Source organism: Erithacus rubecula (genome assembly GCF_903797595.1).
Source record: "Erithacus rubecula genome assembly, chromosome: 20".
Taxonomy (NCBI): Eukaryota; Metazoa; Chordata; class Aves; order Passeriformes; family Muscicapidae; genus Erithacus; species Erithacus rubecula.
In genome coordinates, this window is record NC_136672.1 from 11,186,793 (window position 1) to 11,203,436 (window position 16,644).

General features: G+C 58.1%; 1 protein-coding gene across 3 annotated transcripts in view; it reads left to right on the top strand.

The window, feature by feature from the left end:
* Window positions 1–1,068, top strand: part of TBC1D16 (TBC1 domain family member 16) — a 30,630-nt gene extending 29,562 nt beyond the window's left edge. For all 3 annotated transcript variants that reach the window (XM_079323689.1, XM_079323690.1, XM_079323691.1), the window contains one exon: window positions 303–1,068. In XM_079323689.1, the coding sequence (XP_079179815.1) occupies window positions 303–545 (243 nt within the window). In that variant the 3' untranslated portion in view covers window positions 546–1,068. The remainder of the gene's footprint in view (window positions 1–302) is intronic.
* Window positions 1,069–16,644: the final 15,576 nt, after the last annotated feature.

Sequence of the window (16,644 nt, forward strand, 5' to 3'; positions counted from 1 at the left end):
AAACAAGGTTTGCAGCAGGAGGAGGTGGCTGCTGAGTGCTTGGGGGGTGGCAGTGTGGCTGGGATAACCCTTGTTTGGGTGCCCTGCTCAGGGAGATGGAGACAGAGCTGTTGGTGCTGTGGTTCCTGTTCCCAGAGCTGGCAGGGGCCATGGGCTGAGCTGTGCTGGGTGGCAGCCCTGTGACCTGCCACTGTCCCTTTGCTGAAGCCCAGGCAGCCAAACAGGAGGATTGGGTGAGAGGCCACCTCAGCTCCCTGTGTTGGTCCTGCTGGGGGCTGAGTGCTTTCCCTCCCTGTCTCTAGGCCAGGAGCCTGCTCTATCAGTTCCACCTGCTGCCCCGCATCCCCTGCAGCCTGCACGACCTCTGCAAGCTCTGTGGGACAGGCATGTGGGACAGTGGCTTCATCCCTGCTGTGGAGTGCTCTGGCCACCACCCCGAGTCTGAGAGCTGCCCCTACGGGGGGCTGGTGGAAGAGTCTCCTCAGCCAGGCAGTGAAGGCAAGAGGGGCCTGAAAACACGGGATGTCTTTGCCTTCCGAAAATAGCTGGAGGAACAGACGGCGGAAGGGAAGGGCAGGAAGGATGTGCACAGGAAAAAATGCTGGAGAAAAAATGGAGGAATAGCTTGTCAAGACTCCTGAGAAGACTGGAAGGTGTGGAATGGAAGAGGAATGAAATTGCTCCCTAGGGGAAGTTCCATTGCATGGGTGATGGAGCCTGAGAGAAAGGCATCGACCCAGGAACTGTGTTTGGATTTGATTTTGTTAGAAACAAGTTTTTCTAGGTTTTAACAAGGACTTTTTATTCTGCCTCTGGGACTGGACTGGTTAGCAACCAGAACTTTCTTACTTGCTGGTGAGGAAGGAGAGCACTGGGGAGCCAAGGCTGCCCAGAAGTGTTGGTGGGCAGGTGGCAGGGGCAGAGCCACGGCCACTGTCCCCTCACCCAGAGCACACTGTGCTCTCTGCTTCTACCAAAACCTGCAGCTTGGTGGCTTCTTTTTAAAGCCATAAAAGCCATTTTAATTATAATCTGCCAAAAATAAAACTGCAGACTGTTGGGATTGCAGGGAAGGTGTCTGCTTTGTCAGCAAGGAAGGACCAGTGACCTCAAAGTCTTGTCTCTGGCCTTTTCTGGTTTTATAGGATACGCTGGCTGGCATGATTTTTTTTCCATTTTTATAGAAAATGGACTGCCCCAGGTGTTGGAGCACTGCTGCTCTGAGTCAGGGTATTTCACAGACACTGCCCAAAGTTTCTTTCTTCATGAGATACTGGGAAGAAATTCTTCCCTGGTGGGTAGGTGAGGCCCTGGCTCAGGATGCCCAGAGCAGCTGTGGCTGTCCCTGGATCCCTTTAAGTGTTCCAGGCCAGGCTGGATGGGGTTTGGATCAACCTGGGATAGTGAGAGGTGTCCCTGCCCATGGCAGGGGGTGGAATGGGATGAGCTTTAGGGTCCCTTCCAACCCAAACCATGCTAAGATTCTCTGACATTGCAGCAAAGCTGTTTCTTTATGCTGACAACTGCAGACTTTAATACTTCAGTCTGTTGTTTCCAGTGTTTCCCATTGTGTTTCCTTTGGCTCTCCTCAGTTATTGAATATTTACTGTCCTTGCCTGTCACTGCCACAGCCTGTGGCACAGACACTCTGTGTGGGTTTTAGGCTCTTCAGTCAGTGCCAGGAGTGCTCCCTGTCCCACATCCCAAAGTGAAAATGAAACTTGCCTTGTCACAGATGTTCTTGCTGAGCTCTGTCTGATAAAGGTTTCCCTCGGGGTGTTTTTGAAGGGACAGAGTTTCTCCCCATGTCTGCTATAAATTTTGCCAGCCAGAAGTGGAGCTGGGGCCTTGAGCCCCACTGCCAAAGGTTCTTACCAAATTCCATGGCCTCCCAAGGCATGTCCTGAGCCAGCTTTGTGCCAAAGGCAGCCAGGGGAGCAGTTTCCTTGTGGGAGTGGAGAAGGAGCTGAGGTGGCAGCAGGCTGTGCCTCCCTGCATCCCTCTGCAGCCTTCCCTGGCTGTGCTGTGCCCCTCACCCTCCTGACTGCTGTCCTGGGCAGGATCACTTCCAGCCCTGCCTCTCAGGAATCTCTGTGCCCTCAGTGCCCCTGTGGAACCAGCGTGTCCCCAGGCAGAGCTGGGTGGGTGCTGCACCTGACAAGCACATTTCTCTCAAAACCCTTCAGCAAAGCCTTACCCCCAGCCTGTCCTGGAGCCCTGTTCCTGCTGGGATGCTCCATGTGAGCCAGCACCAGCCAAGAGCATGCAGCATTCCTGAATGGGGGGACCTTGACCCACTGAAGGCAGCGTGCCAGGGGCTGGCTCTTGAGAGGCAGGAGGACAGCTCAGCTCCCAGTTTGTGAGCCTTTCATCCAGGAGATGGGAACTTGCCCTGGGTGGGAGCAGTGGGGAACCCACTGAGAATGGCACAGCCACAGCACCGAGGCTGCAGGTGTGAGCTGGGCTTTGGCAAGGGACACCTCCTGTAGGGCTGGGGCTGCTTTGCTCTGGGGCAGGGAGTTTGTCAAGGTTTGTGATGTTTCAGTGGAAATAAAAGTTTGTGTGAGGCTTTTGTGTGTCCACTGCTGTGCAGGCTGGGGGCAGCTTGAGCTGCCCCTTTTGCAGGCACCCAGAGCTGTGCTGGTGCTGGGGCTGCATTGCTGTCCAGGCTCTGTCCTGGGGACTGTGGCTGCACTCCAGGGCTCCATCCAATGGCAGCTCCAAGTGTCTGAATTCAGGTCAGAAAAAGCACACAGCAGAAAATGCCAGAAGCATCTTCCTGCAGAGGGGCTTGGTGGGCATGTGGGATGGGCTGCTCCTGGTGCTGGGGCAGCCAGAGCCCCCTGAGAGCACTGCAGGGTGGGCACAGGAACAGCCCCTCTGGATTCACAGGGTGCTGGGCACAGGGAACAGCCCCTCACAGGGTGCTGGGCACAGGGAGCAGCCCCTCCTCACCTCCCACTGCCTGCCGTGGGCTGGGAGGCTCCAGCAAACCCCTCCCAGAAGAGCCAGAGCTGGTTTTGCTGCAGCACTCGTTCCCAGCCAGTAAAAGACAATAGGAAGAGATGAAGTAGATAATTTGGAGCGTTATTTTTCCACTATTAAAATGTCATTCAGCAATGTGGAAATCACTCAGGATTCGTTTAGTTAAAGACTCTGCACTGCAGCTTTCCAGCATGGGTTCAGTGCGAAGCAGGGCTCAGCTCTGGCTGGGCATCCCCAGGACCAGCTGCCACCCTTGGCCACTCTGCCATGCCTGGCGTGCCCTGAGTGCCCCTCTGCCAGCAGGACACTTCAGGTGTCTGTCCCTGTGCCCTCCACTGGCACACACTGACCCCACTGTGCCACAGTCAGGGGCACAAAGGGATGGAGCTGCTCCCCAGATGCTCCCAAGGACCAGCAGCACTCACAGCCCAGTGACCCAGTTCCAGTCTCAGCCTGCCCATTGACTTGCCATGCCGTTATTTAACTCACACTGGAGACCCACAACCATCTGAGCTTGTCTGGGTCACTGAAGCCAAGCTGGAGGCCCCTGGCAGTGCCTAGGATAGCACTGGAAACAACCTTGGCATCTCCCTGCAGTGGAAACGGCCACGAGTCACACACTGGACAGAGCACTGCATTTCAAAGGTCCTTCTGACCCATCCCCAAGATTTCCCTTTGTGACACTCTTGGCCGTCTGAAAAAAAAACCCCAATTACAAAAAAGCAGCCAAGCTTGTGTCCCTGCAGAGGAGGGAAGTGGAGCAGCGACCCTCACGTGGCGTCTCCTCAGTCCTGCCCTGAGCGCCGCATTAGCAGCTGAGCAGCCCAAAATAGCCCCTCGCAAGGTAAATAGTCCGTGTAAGCCTCTTTAGCCCGGAGCTGCCACATCTCCTGCCCGCTGCCGGGGGAAGGAGCGGGAGGAACCAGCCCTGTAATCCCTGCGGAGCCCGATCCGCCCCGGGAGCCCCGGGAGAAGGAGCAGAGCTCGAGATGGAGACTGCGCTCCTGGGGGCACAGGGGACAGGGACACCGCAGTGTCCCCAGGCTGGGAGGGGACCCGGAGCTGTCCCACCCCTGGGCGAGCAGGGGGGTCAATGGTCAGCATCGTTTGGCATGGGGCACTGACCCCACAGGTGTGGCCAAACTGCCCCTGGAGTTGCTGCAGTGGGGAAATTGTGCCCTGGGAGTGGGGCAGGGGCGGCTGGAGGGGCTCGGTGCCACCTCCCAGGGCTGGGTGTGTTTGGATGTGGCTGCTGGGCTGTTTTGTCAAGGGACGCTGCCTGTCAAGTGAGAAATTACAGCTCACAGAACAAAGGGACTCACCTGAGTTATTACAAGCACTAAAGAATTTCAAACCCAATGTAGCCTGTCCTCCTGGGCAGGCTGATTAATCCCCAGGTCGCTGTGTTTGGGTCACAAAAATAAACCAGTCGGGCCAGCTGGAGCTCAGGGCTGCTCCTGCCCCGGGCACTGCCCGGCCCGAGCGGCGCTCCGGGCTCTGTGTGCCCTTTCTTTGGCTCGTCTGAACACAAGCACAGCTCCCCCTGAGGTTCCACGGCTCCTGGAAGGAAAGCAGAGGCTGGGGCAGCCCTGGCAGAGCCCAGCAGGAGCTGTGCCAGCTCGGACTCGCCCTGGGGCTGGAGTTGCCCACCCAGAGGTGGGGGAAGCCCTGCTGAGCTGCTCGTGGCTCAGCCCCGCACCCAGCCCTTCCCAAAACCTCCGGAGTGAGCACAGATACAGCCCAGGCACCCCAGCAAGGGGACCTGGTGCCAGCCAGACTTTGGGTGGTTCTGGTCCACCCAGAGGGATTCTCAGGCAGCCCCCAGTGCCCCACACACCAGGTCCCTCTGCATTCTGCGAGTTCAGGCCCTGCCAAAGCTCCTGCTCTTGTGGCAGAGCAGCAGCCAGAGAAGGAACAGCCTAAGGACTCTCCCTGGGATTTTTGATTTTGTTTGGCTTGGCTTTGTCTTTCAGAAACCACAAACAAGTTCGGCTTCTTCTGTCTGCGGCCGAGGCTTGACTAACCTTGGCGGGGGCAGAGGCGGCCGGGGAGGTGCTGAGCCCTGGGGATCTGCCAAAGTCCTCTCTGCTCTCCAGGGGTTCCTGCAGGGGAGACCCGGGGCTGCCACCGAGCCCAGGGACACGGCAAACAGCCGGCACAGCGACCCCAACCCCCCGGCTGGCCCCGAGCCCCAGCTGGCAGAGCCTGTGCTCTGGATGGAGGCAGGGAGCCCTTTGCTGCTCAGGGCGCTGCCCCGAGGGCTGCCTGGCCCAAATCCGCTCCGGCAGCCGGCTCTGCTTTCAGGAGCCCAACTTCCACATATTGCAGGTGAGGGTGGGCAGTGAAAAGCTTCCAGCCGTGACTGGAAACCCTGCAAACACCCAAACACCAGCTGGCCTTTGGGTCCCCTGCCAAGGGGATCAAACTGCCCCGTGCCCATTGGGGAATCCTCCCGGGGCTCGGGAACAGCGCAGCCAGCACAGCCCGGGCTCGGGAGCGGCCGGGGCAGCACCACCCGGCAAAGGGGAGCCACGGAAAGGGGCAGGGGAATGCCGGGGGATGCTGCAGGTGTGTGGGGTGTGTGGGGACAGCGCAGGTGTGGCTGCCACAGCCGGGGGGGGTCACAGCCACTGCAGGAGCCCCTGCTCAGGGTGTCAGGAAAGGGTTAAGGCGCTGCCGGAGCGGGAATGAGAGCAGGGAAATCAGCTGCTGACGCAGGTAGGATCTGCCGGCGCATCCCCGTGCAGGCACAGCAGCGTCACCCGCAGCTCCTGAGCTGCTTCAGAGCCCTGCGAGAGCGGCGAGCGGGGACCGAGCCAGAACCGAGCGGGGAGCGGGGACAGAACCAGAACCGAGAACGGAGCGGGGACAGAACCAGAACCGAGCGGGGAGCGGGGACAGAACCAGCCCCGAGCGGGGACAGAACCAGCCCCGAGAATGGAGCGGGGACAGAACTAGAACCGAGCGGGGAGCGGGGACAGAACCAGCCCCGAGAATGGAGCGGGGACAGAACCAGACCCGAGCGGGACAAAACCAGCCCCGAGAATGGAGCGGGGACAGAACCAGCCCCGAGCGGGACAGAACCAGCCCCGAGCGGGAACAGAACCAGCCCCGAGCGGGGACAGAACCAGCCCCGAGCGGGGACAGAACCAGCCCCGAGAGGGCAGCGGGGCCCTCCCTGGGCCGCCACCCCCTGGCACTGCCCGGGGTGCCCACCCCTGTCCTCGCTGTCACGAACACGGCCAGACTCAGCCCTTCTCCAGCAAATGCGGCTCGCAGGACGCTCCGTGCCCCACGGGGGCTCCGGGGCACAGCCGAGCCCTGCCAGGACAGTGGCACTGCCGAGGAGGGTCCACACGGGTCAGCCTCTCCGGTGCTGAGTAATTGCTTGTTAGCTTTTGGATCATGAAAAGAACCAACAGGGCTGAAATAGGTGGCACAGGAAAAAAGGGACACCCAGGGAGGAGACAGAGCGAGGGACAGAGGGTACAAAGCCCCCAGGTTTCTGCGAATGGGTGCAGCAAGACTTGACCTGGGCAGAGCTGGGATAGTTCCCTTGCGATGGGGAGGCTCCCCTGACAAAGGAGCATTTCCTACACAGGTACATCTGGGCTCTGCCACACCGTCCTGCCAGAGCAGGGCCGTGGATCCAGCACCCCCGCGGTGTTTGGGACACCGGGGAAGAGCAGAGCCTGGCACGGAGCTCTCTGCACCCAGCCCCTGCCAAAGCCACCGTGCCACCCTCCAGGAGCCGCTGGGAAGTCGGGCCCGATGGAAATCTAATGGGATAATCGATGGCCCATTGTTGCTCGGCTTAATTTAGCTGCTCAGGCAGGGAATGAACAGAGTGAACAAACGTAAGCAGGAGCCAAGGCAGGAGATGAATCAGCCCTGCATCCTCTGTGGCATGGGGGACAGGACAGGCATGGGCTGAGCCCCCAGACCCCCCGACAGCGGCCCAGGGCGTGGGGAGGGGCCATTAACGGAGATTTACTGTGCTTGGTCCAACAGCAGGTCTGAAATGGCTGCACTGGGCTCAGAGTTACACACCTGCATGGCCAAAAATCCCTTGCAAGTGGCAGCAGGAGCAAAGCAGCTGCTGAGTGTGCTGGGGACACATCTTGGGAAGGGCACAGCTGATGCCAGGGCTCAGGGAGGGCACAGCTGATGCCAGAGATCAGGGAGGGCACACTTACTGCCAGGGCTCCTGTCAGCCACAGCCCAGGGCCTGGCACAGCCCTCCTGTCCCAGCTCCCTGTCCCAGCCCAGCTCAGAACGCTCCAGGGGATGTAATTTGGGGACAGCCCTCCCACCCCAGCTTGTCCCCAGCTTGTCCCCAGTTCTCCAGCCTTCACACTTTGCCCTGCGGCTCTGGTGCCCACCTGAATACCTGGGGAATCGCCCTTCCTCCTCAATGTTTGCCTTCCCCGCATTCCTCCCGGCTGTCTCACACCCACCCGGCCCAGCAGCTCGGGCTGGGCTGTGAATCAGCCCCGGAGAGGTGACAGAGCCGCTCCTGCCCCGCTCTGCAGGGATGTGGATGAGCTTTGCTGCTCCTTCCCCTGTGCCTGCACTCCTGCCGCTCCATCCTGCCCCCCAGACGCCTCCGAGCATCCCGAGGAGGGATTTGCAGCCTGGATTTCATTTCCACGCCATCAGCCCTCGCCAGTCTCTCCTGGTCCCACCGATTCCCGGTTCTGGCACCCGCCGCACCTCCGGTGCCAGGCGCTGCCGCTCCAGCGGGGGTGACACGGGATGAAAGCAGCGCTGGGTGACCCCGGCAGAGCCCTGGGGCTGGAGCAGTGCCCCCCGGGCTGGAGCAGTGCCCCCCGGGCTGGAGCAGTGCCCCCCGGGCTGGGGGAGCAGCAGGAGCGCGGCCACAGCTCTGGCCGTGCCCAGAATCAGCCCTGGGCACCCGCGGGTGTCGGGGCGGGGGTCTGCTCCCGGGACAGGGGCTGCCCGGCCCTTTCCAAGCACAGTGGGACACGGAGCGGGCAGCAGTGGGCTGGGGACCCCCAGAGCAGGCTGTCCATCCCCCAGCCCCGTTCCCGGAGGAGCTGCCGGGGCCCGGCGCCCTCCCCGCGCTGCCTTTTATGGCCCTGCTGCAGCCCAGGCCCAAACATGGGCTGGGGAACGCGGGGCTGGAGCCTCCCCGGGCCGGCCCTGAGCCGGGAAGGTGCCCCAGACACCCCAGCTCGGGACGGGGCAGCCAAGAGACCAGTGTTCCCAGCACCCCAATAGCTGGGGTCCCCAAGAACTCCACAGCTCATCCCACTCCTCCTGCCCCTTGCAGCCCCCACCCCATCCCTGCCCCTCACAGCTCCCATCCTGCCTCGGACAACCCTGCAGCCCTGCCCTGTGCTCCGACCTGTGCAGGTGTCACCCCTGTGCCCCCCAAACCGTGGGGTCCCTGCAGAGCCCGGAGCAGAGCACAGTCACACCCAGCCAGGGCACACACAGCCCTGGTTTTGCTCACGGTGGTGCCACGGGGCAGAGAAACAGGGGCACACGGGCACTGCCAGCCCCGGGACCCCCAGTGCAGGGGGGAGGATGCACCCACAAAGGGACACAGGGGGTGACAGATGTGACTCAACTGAGCCCTCAGTGTCACCCCCAGGAGTGGCTCCTGTCACTGTGGGGCTCCAGCAGCTCCTCAGCTCCATCCCAGCCCCATCCAGGCTCGAGCTGGCCCCACAGGCTGTGACACAGGTGAGATGTGTCCCCATGGTCAGAGTGGGACCAGGGAAACTCGATATAGGGGCAGCAAATGGGGAAGGAGCAGGAATGGGGTGGCTGGGCAGGGCAGCTGCAGTGAGGAGTCTGAGACAGCCCTGGGTGACACCAGGGCTCCTGATGTCCCCCCTAGCATGAGGAACACAAGAGCACAGCCTGTGCCATATTTCCTGGCTGTGGGCAGTAAATCCTGGGGGCTCAGGGCAGCTGCTGTGACTGCAGTGACAGAGCCCCATAAATCAGAGCTGCCCTGCAATCCTGGCAGCCTGGGCAGAGCATCAGCATCCCCCTGGCACAGGAACACCCCCACAGCCCTCAGCAGTGCCAGTGCTCCTGGCACGGGCACCTCAGCCTCTGCCCAGTGCCAGGGCATGTGCTGGGGAGGAAGCAGCAAGCTCAGGAAGCACAGCATCTCTGGTGCTGCCCAAGAGACAGCTGGAGTTCCCAGAACCTGCTCAGCATCCCCAGGGGAAAGCAGACAGCGAGCAGCAGCCTAAAAATAGCTGCCCAGGGCACACGCAGCCGCCTGAGAGAAGGGGAAGTGAAAAGGAAGGTGGGCTGCAGCTTTCCAAGGAACAGCCCCCAGCCTTGCTCATGTCCACCTCCCTGGGTGAAGTGTTTGCTGCAGTGCCTTCACCTGAGCATTTGGCATGAGAAAACATCCGAGGGTCAGGCACTGACACCCCCAGAGCCCAGGACAATGTCACTGTGGGATGGGAGCACTGTGCCAGGTGGGAGCAGTGCAGGATCCTGCCAGCCTTGGAGTCCCTTACCAAAGAGTTGGCTCTGTGTAACCAAATCCAGGGAGGGCAGAGGTTGGAGGAGCCAGTCTAACCAGTCAGAGCCCAGTGATGTCTCCCAGTTGTGCTCACTCAGCACCTGTGTGGCTGTTCCCAGGCTCACAAACCTGGTGTGGGCAGAGCAGTGCTCAGCCAGAGCCTAGAGCCTGCTCTGCCCCATCCAGCACGGGCCAGGGGCTTACACATCAGCAGCCTTTGGGTTCCAGGAATTCACAGGCCATGAAAAAGTCTTCCAGGCCCCAGGCTGAGCTTTGTGCAGCTGCAGAGTGGTTTGTGCTGGGTGTGGGTGCTGAATCACAGAATCAATGCCCAAGCCCTGCAGCTCAGCAGGAGCAGAGCCATGGAGGAGCCCCCACAGTGCCCTGGGCTGAGGTTCTGCCCTGCAGAGACCAACAGCTTCCTTCCCCCAGCAAAGCACCCCTCTGCTGATGGTTCCAGTGATCCCTCTGCTGATGGTTCCAGTGATCCCTCTCAATGGTTCCAGTGATCCCTCTCCTGATGTTCCAGTGATCCCTCTGCTGATGGTTCCAGTGATCCCTCTGCTGATGGTTCCAGTGATCCCTCTCAATGGTTCCAGTGATCCCTCTCCTGATGTTCCAGTGATCCCTCTCCTGATGTTCCAGTGATCCCTCTGCTGATGGTTCCAGTGATCCCTCTCAATGGTTCCAGTGATCCCTCTGCTGATGGTTCCGGTGATCCCTCTCAATGGTTCCAGTGATCCCTCTCCTGATGTTCCAGTGATCCCTCTGCTGATGGTTCCAGTGATCCCTCTCCTGATGGTTCTAGTCATCTCTCTCCTGATGGTTCCAGTGATCCCTCTCAATGGTTCCAGTGCAGTTTTGGGGCACGGTGATCCAGTGACAGCACAGCCCGTGGTGGGCACACAGCGTGGCCAGGAAATCTTCCTGAAACCTTTGGCAACATGAACACCGTGTTCAGTCCTGTGAGGTGGGAGTGCCAGGGCTCTGTGGGTGCTGAACAGCCTTGCAGCAGGGCTCAGGAGCTGCCGGAAGGAAGGCGGAGGGAAGGGCTGCGAGGAGCTGAGCCTCGGCTCAGGTGCAGGGGTGGAAACGGCCCGACCGCAGAGCCAGCGCTTCCTCCCTCCCTCCCTCCCTCCCTCCCTGCAGCAGCGCTCGGGCTGGAGCCTGTGCAAACATCACCTCTGCTGTGATGCTTCTGGCGGCCACCGGACTCATCTGCCGGAGGAGAGCAGGGCAGGGCCAGAGCCTCTGTCTGTGCACAGTACCCGGCTGGGGCGGGGCTGCCAGCAGAAGCGGAGGGGAGATACAGGTTGGGTATCAGGAAGAAGTTTTATATGGAAAGAGTGATAAAGTACTGGAACGGTCTGCCCAGGGAGGTGGTGGAGTCACCATCCCTCGATGTGTTTAAAAAAGGACTGGATGTGGCACTCAGTGCCATGGGCTAGTGGGACTCTCTTCCAACCCAGTCATTCTGTGAATTCTGTGAGTCTGCCCGCAGCAAATCCAAGCTGACAGCTCCCAGCTCGCTCCTGAGCAAGGATCCCACAGCTGTTCAGGTGGGGACAGCCCCCAGCTCACAGCACAGGATATATACACCATATATATGATATACAATATACACACTACACTACACACTATACACACTCCATACACACAGCACAGCACAGGGTAGCACAACATACAATATACACAATATATGATTTATGCACACTATACAATATACACAATACAATACACATAGGACAATATACACACTATATAATCCACACACTGTACAATGCACACACTGTACAATATACACACCATACCATATACACATAGTACAATATACACACTATATAATCCACACACTATACAATGCACACACTGTACAATATACACATAGTACAATATACACACTATATAATCCACACACTGTACAATGCACACACTGTACAATATACACATAGTGCAATATACACACTATATAATCCACACACTATACAATGCACACACTGTACAATATACACATAGTACAATATACACACTATACAATACACACTATACCATATACACATTATACAATGCACACATTGTACAATATACACACTATACAATACACACACTGTACAATACACACACTATACAATACACACACTATACAATACACACACTGTACAATATACACACTATACCATATACACACTATACCATATACACATTATACAATACACACTATACAATATACAATACACACACTGTACAATATACACACTATACTATATACACACTATACCATATACACATTATACAATTCACACTATACAATATATACACTGTACAATATACACACCATACCATACACACACTATACAATATACACAGCACTGCACCAACCCCTGTGCTACAGCAGCCACAGCTCCTGGTGCCACCATCCAGGATCCCCGGGGCTGGGTCCTGGGGGTCTCACAGCCCCCAGAGCCCGAGGGTCCCTGTGCCCAGGCAGCTCAGCCCAGGGCTCAGCTCTGCTGTGCTGGGTGCTTTGTCCACGTGCCAGCTCTGCTGTGTGCCATGCCTGGGCCACGAGGCAGGACATGTGCTGACAAGGCCCTCGCTGCTGCTCTTCCCCCAGCTCCCCCAGCAGTCCCAGCCCCGAGCAGTAATTATCAGCTCTGTCTGTGGGCTCTCATCCTCACTCTGCCCGGGGAGGGGAGGCCAGGGTGGCACTTCAGATCAGCACAGCGTGGCATCAAACTGCTCTGCCAGAGGGGCTGGTCCCAGCCTTGGCAGTGCCAGGTGCTGCACAAACAGCTCTGGGAGCAGAGCAGGGGCAGCAGTGCTGACAGTACCCACAGGTCCCAGCATGAGAGGGCTGCACTGTCCTTGGCTGTGATCTCAGCCAATCAATCACAGTCAATCAATCTCTGTGCTTGGCATGGCCAGCCTGGTTTCCCCTGCAGCCAGGGAAGGCCTGTGGATGCTGTTCTGTCCCAGGAACCTTTGCTGGGACACAGGAGAATTTGTGTGTGTGATGAGGCAGCAGTGCCAGGGGGCTGTGGGTGCTGAAACCCCTTTTCCTGGGCTCAGCCCTGCCCAAGAGGGACAAGTGGCACTGGAAGCTGCAGGCTGAGCAGGAGGGGCCGTGGGGCCATCCCAGGTGCCCGAGGAGTTTCCTCAGTGCCACCACTGGGTGCAGCCGTGCCGGGGACACACGTACAGACCCAGCTCTGATGGAGAAAATCTCTAATTACCCTCAGCAGTCAAGGAGCAGCATCAGCTTAAGTGATAAGAGGGGGAAGAGCTCCAAGGACAGAGCTCTCCAGGGCTGCTTGGGTCCGAGGGGGTGGCGAGGAAGGTGCAGGGAAGGGGCTGAGGATGGAAATCAGGGTCCCTGGGAAGGGGGTCCCGTCCCCCTCTGCTCCAGGGGATGGGAGCTCTCCCCGTGTCCCAGGCACCCTGCATCGCTCTGGGGATGTGGGGCAGCAGAATCCTGAGTGCTGAGAGCCCCTTGCTGTCACTGCCGGGGACAGAGGGACTTCGGTGCCTCTTTCCTCTGAATTTCTCCCGTCTTGCCTGGCTGTAAGAAGATTAAAGACAGATGGTCTCTGAGGCTCCCTCGCTGGCACCCATGCTGGAGGTTGTGGGGGGAAGGCACGGCAGGAAGGAGCCCTGGGGAAGGGGGTTATTCCCAGCCCGGTGCCCGAGGGATGGAGCATCCTGTGCTGCCCTCCCAGCCTGTGCTGGAGCCCAGCCATGCCCCAGACCAGCTGCTCTGGGTGACACTGCCCTGTGTCTGCTGTGCCTCAGCCGCAAATCAGCTGCACACAAACTGCCCCGCTGAGCCGCGTTAAGGTGCTGGGGAAGGACCCTGCCTGCTCCTGCAAGTGCCTCCTTCCTGAGCACTCTGCTCACAACCTCCTCTGGCTCGTGCTGGAAGCAGCACCAGAAAAAAGCGTTCACCTAACGCGGCCCCATGTGCAGCAGCAGCGATGCACTTGTGAAGCCATTTAAATTTCCACGTGATGACCCAGTTCAGGGTGGTTTCGCCTCTGGATTTTCCCACTGCTGCTGCCTCTGGGTGGGTGGTGGCAGCTCCAGACCTTGCTGCTGTGCTGGGTTTTAAGGGCACCACAGTGACAGCCCCAGCCTGGAGATCTCGGGCTCCTGGAGGTGTTTCCCTAAGCACCACGAAATGCTGGGCACTCGGTGTCTGAGGGCACCCGCGTGTGTTTCATGGTACTGGTGTTTTACTGAGAGCTTTAAAGGATGAACAGTTTTCCAAAGGGTTTTTTGCTGCTGCCTGTTACACTGGGGGCAGGGCACGTGTCACTTCAGCTGCTGCAGTGAAGGTAGTGGGGATGCTCCGGGGGGTTTTAGTGCATGTGTTGGAGTAAATTCCAGCCCAGCTGCCAGACTTGACTCTTCCCTCACCATTTTGAACCAGCAATCTCTGAGCTTCCCCACACCAGCACTGGGGCCGAGCTGCAAGGCAGAGGGGCAGCCTGCATTTAGAAGGAGACAATAATTGCAAGTCAGATTTGCTTGTTCAATACTCTATTGACAGATTTGCCTTAGCAACCTGGAACAGGGTTTCATTGTTCACATCGTACTTCATGGCATCCTATTGATTGGGTGGGTGGGTTTAGGTTTTTGTGGGTTTGCTGTTTTTGTTGTCTCTTTTTCTGAGCCTACCTACTCATCCTTTTCTTGTCTTCCTCCAGCACAGTGTTGACCTCAGCAAGGGCTGTGTCATAATCCGTTTTTCAGACTGGCCACAACTTCCAATGCAAGCCAGAGCTGACAAAAGCAGAAGGGCAAATCCTGGAGCCCAGCTGGCCAAGGCTGCAGGCGGCCAGGTAGGGATGAATGGGGCCAGTGCCCTTCCCCCTGCTCCAAGGACATGGCAAAGTCGGTGCCTGGCCCCTTGTGAGAGTGGCCTTGAAGGAAACGCTGTAACTATTCATGAATTAACTTCTGTTGTTATTTGGTGCTCAGCCTGGTGTGCTCCTGGCCTTGCAGTCTGAGTAGGAACCTCCAGCCTTGCTGGGGCAGAGGGGAGCAAAAGGTGAGCGCCCAAACTGCAGCCTTGGAGTCGCCTTGGTGGAGCTGGAGGATTACAGCTGGAAAAGAATTGCTGGTTTGAATTGCTAATAATGATACAGACTAATGAGCAACATCAGAAATGATGGCATGTATAATCAGTGCTGCTTGATGGCAAACACAGAGTGGGGCTGCAGGAGCTGCTGGGGCCAGGGGAAGAGGAGCATCTTCTTTTGGAGGGGCAGCCTCCACCCCAAGCAAGGCACTGCCACCGAGCTGGCTCTGGCTCCGGGGTGGGAACTTTGCAAATAACGGTGAAAAGAACAAACACAGACAGACATCAGCTCTGGGTACATGGAGGGAACATGGCCAGCAAGTATTTGAGGGGAAATTACCTTGGTATGGTTCCTAGCACCTGCAGGAAGCCCATCTGTCCCTGGCTGTTCGAGGATTTGTCTTACAGCTGCACCCCAGCAGCTCCAGCTCGGGATCAGGCACACCGGGAGGAGCCCCCACCCCACCCGGGACAGTCCTGCTGAGAGCAGCAGCCCCCATTGCTGATGCTCTGCGGAGAAAGGGGAATCGGGGGGTTTGGCCAGGTGTATGCTGAAGGGGAGGAATGTGTGTCTGTGCCTCGTACCTGCCTGATCCACCAGCAAACCAGCCACGAGCTGCCCGGGGCCAACCCACTCCTCTCTTGGCTTTAAAGGCAGCTCTTGGCTCCTGCTCCTTTTGGTTGGAAACCCTTTTTCCTTGTCTCATCCCTGTGATATGCCCCAGCCAGTCAGGAAGAGGCAACAGTTGGAAATGCTTCCCACTTTCCTTATTTAGGCTGTTTTATGTGGTTCAAATAAGGTGTCCTCTTTGGGCCTGACAAAGAGAAAGATGTATCAGTTCATGAACTGCTGCTGCCTGAGCAAGGTAAGAGACAGAAAATCACCACCATTACCATCATTATTGTGAATCATGTGCAATCAGCCCCGTAACAGAAAGCAGATGAAGATTCTACAGGAACCGAAGGACGGGAGCTGCGGCTGAGCCAGGGGCCAGGCAGCGATTAAAATGCTTTTAATATTGGTTTGCAGTGTTGTTTCACTTCTTTATATATATATGTATTATATTTCATCAACAGTCTCTTGTATTGCGTCTGAGGCAGGTTCTAAAAGATGCCAAGGATGTCTGGTCACCCGTTAATTTAATTTTTTAAAAAATTTATCTATATCTATATATATGCAGCCAGCCAAACTCTGCCCTCCTCATCCCCTATTCCCGACTTTGCCCTGGGAAGAGCAGAGTTTCTCCAGCCGGGCGGGATCCGGAGCTGACTGTGCTCTGCAGCTTACCCAGCCTGGGGAGGAATCGCACCAAATCCTGCTCGTCCCTGGGCATTTAGTTTTATTGCGAGCATTAGTGGTTTGTCTCCTCTGGCAACAGGAGAAGCTGGAAATGTCAAAGGGGAGGGTTAACAAACTCCGCTGGCATAAATTTCAATGAATGTATGTTTCTTAGGAAAACCGCTAAGTTAAAAAAAAAAAAAAATTAAATCTTCCTGTGTGTGTTTTCCTTGGGCTGCTGTTCACAATGGATAATAATTCTTACATTAAGCCCCTTCGGCCCTCCAGGGAAATCAAAATTGTAATATCAGTTTGCTTTTTATTGGCTCGGCTCTGCGATCGCGGCGGCTGCGTCTTTGTTCGGGGCTGCGGCGCGGTGACATTCAGCGGTGCCTCCCGGTGTGTCCCCTCCGGTGCCCCCGCAGCCCCGGGCCGGGCTGGGACGGCACCGACCCGGGGGAACGGGGACACTGCCCGAGCCCGGCAAAGGAGCCCCGGTGCCGTTCGAGCTCAGCCCCGCCGCTCCCGGTGAAAGTTGCCGGAGCCCCACGTTTGGCCCGGCCCCGCGGGGATCGATCGCCCACCCGAGGGCCGGCGGAACAGCGGCCGGCAGAGCCCGCGGGGAAAAGGGGCACGGTGGCACCGAGACCCCACGGCAGCCCCAGGGATTGCGCCGTTGGCAGCGGGCGCGGAGGCTCCGGTTCCTCGGGGAGCCGGCCCGGGGACAGCGCCGGGCACCTGCAAAGACCGAGCTCAGGAGCGCAGCCCCCGGGAGGGGTCGAGAGCTCCTCG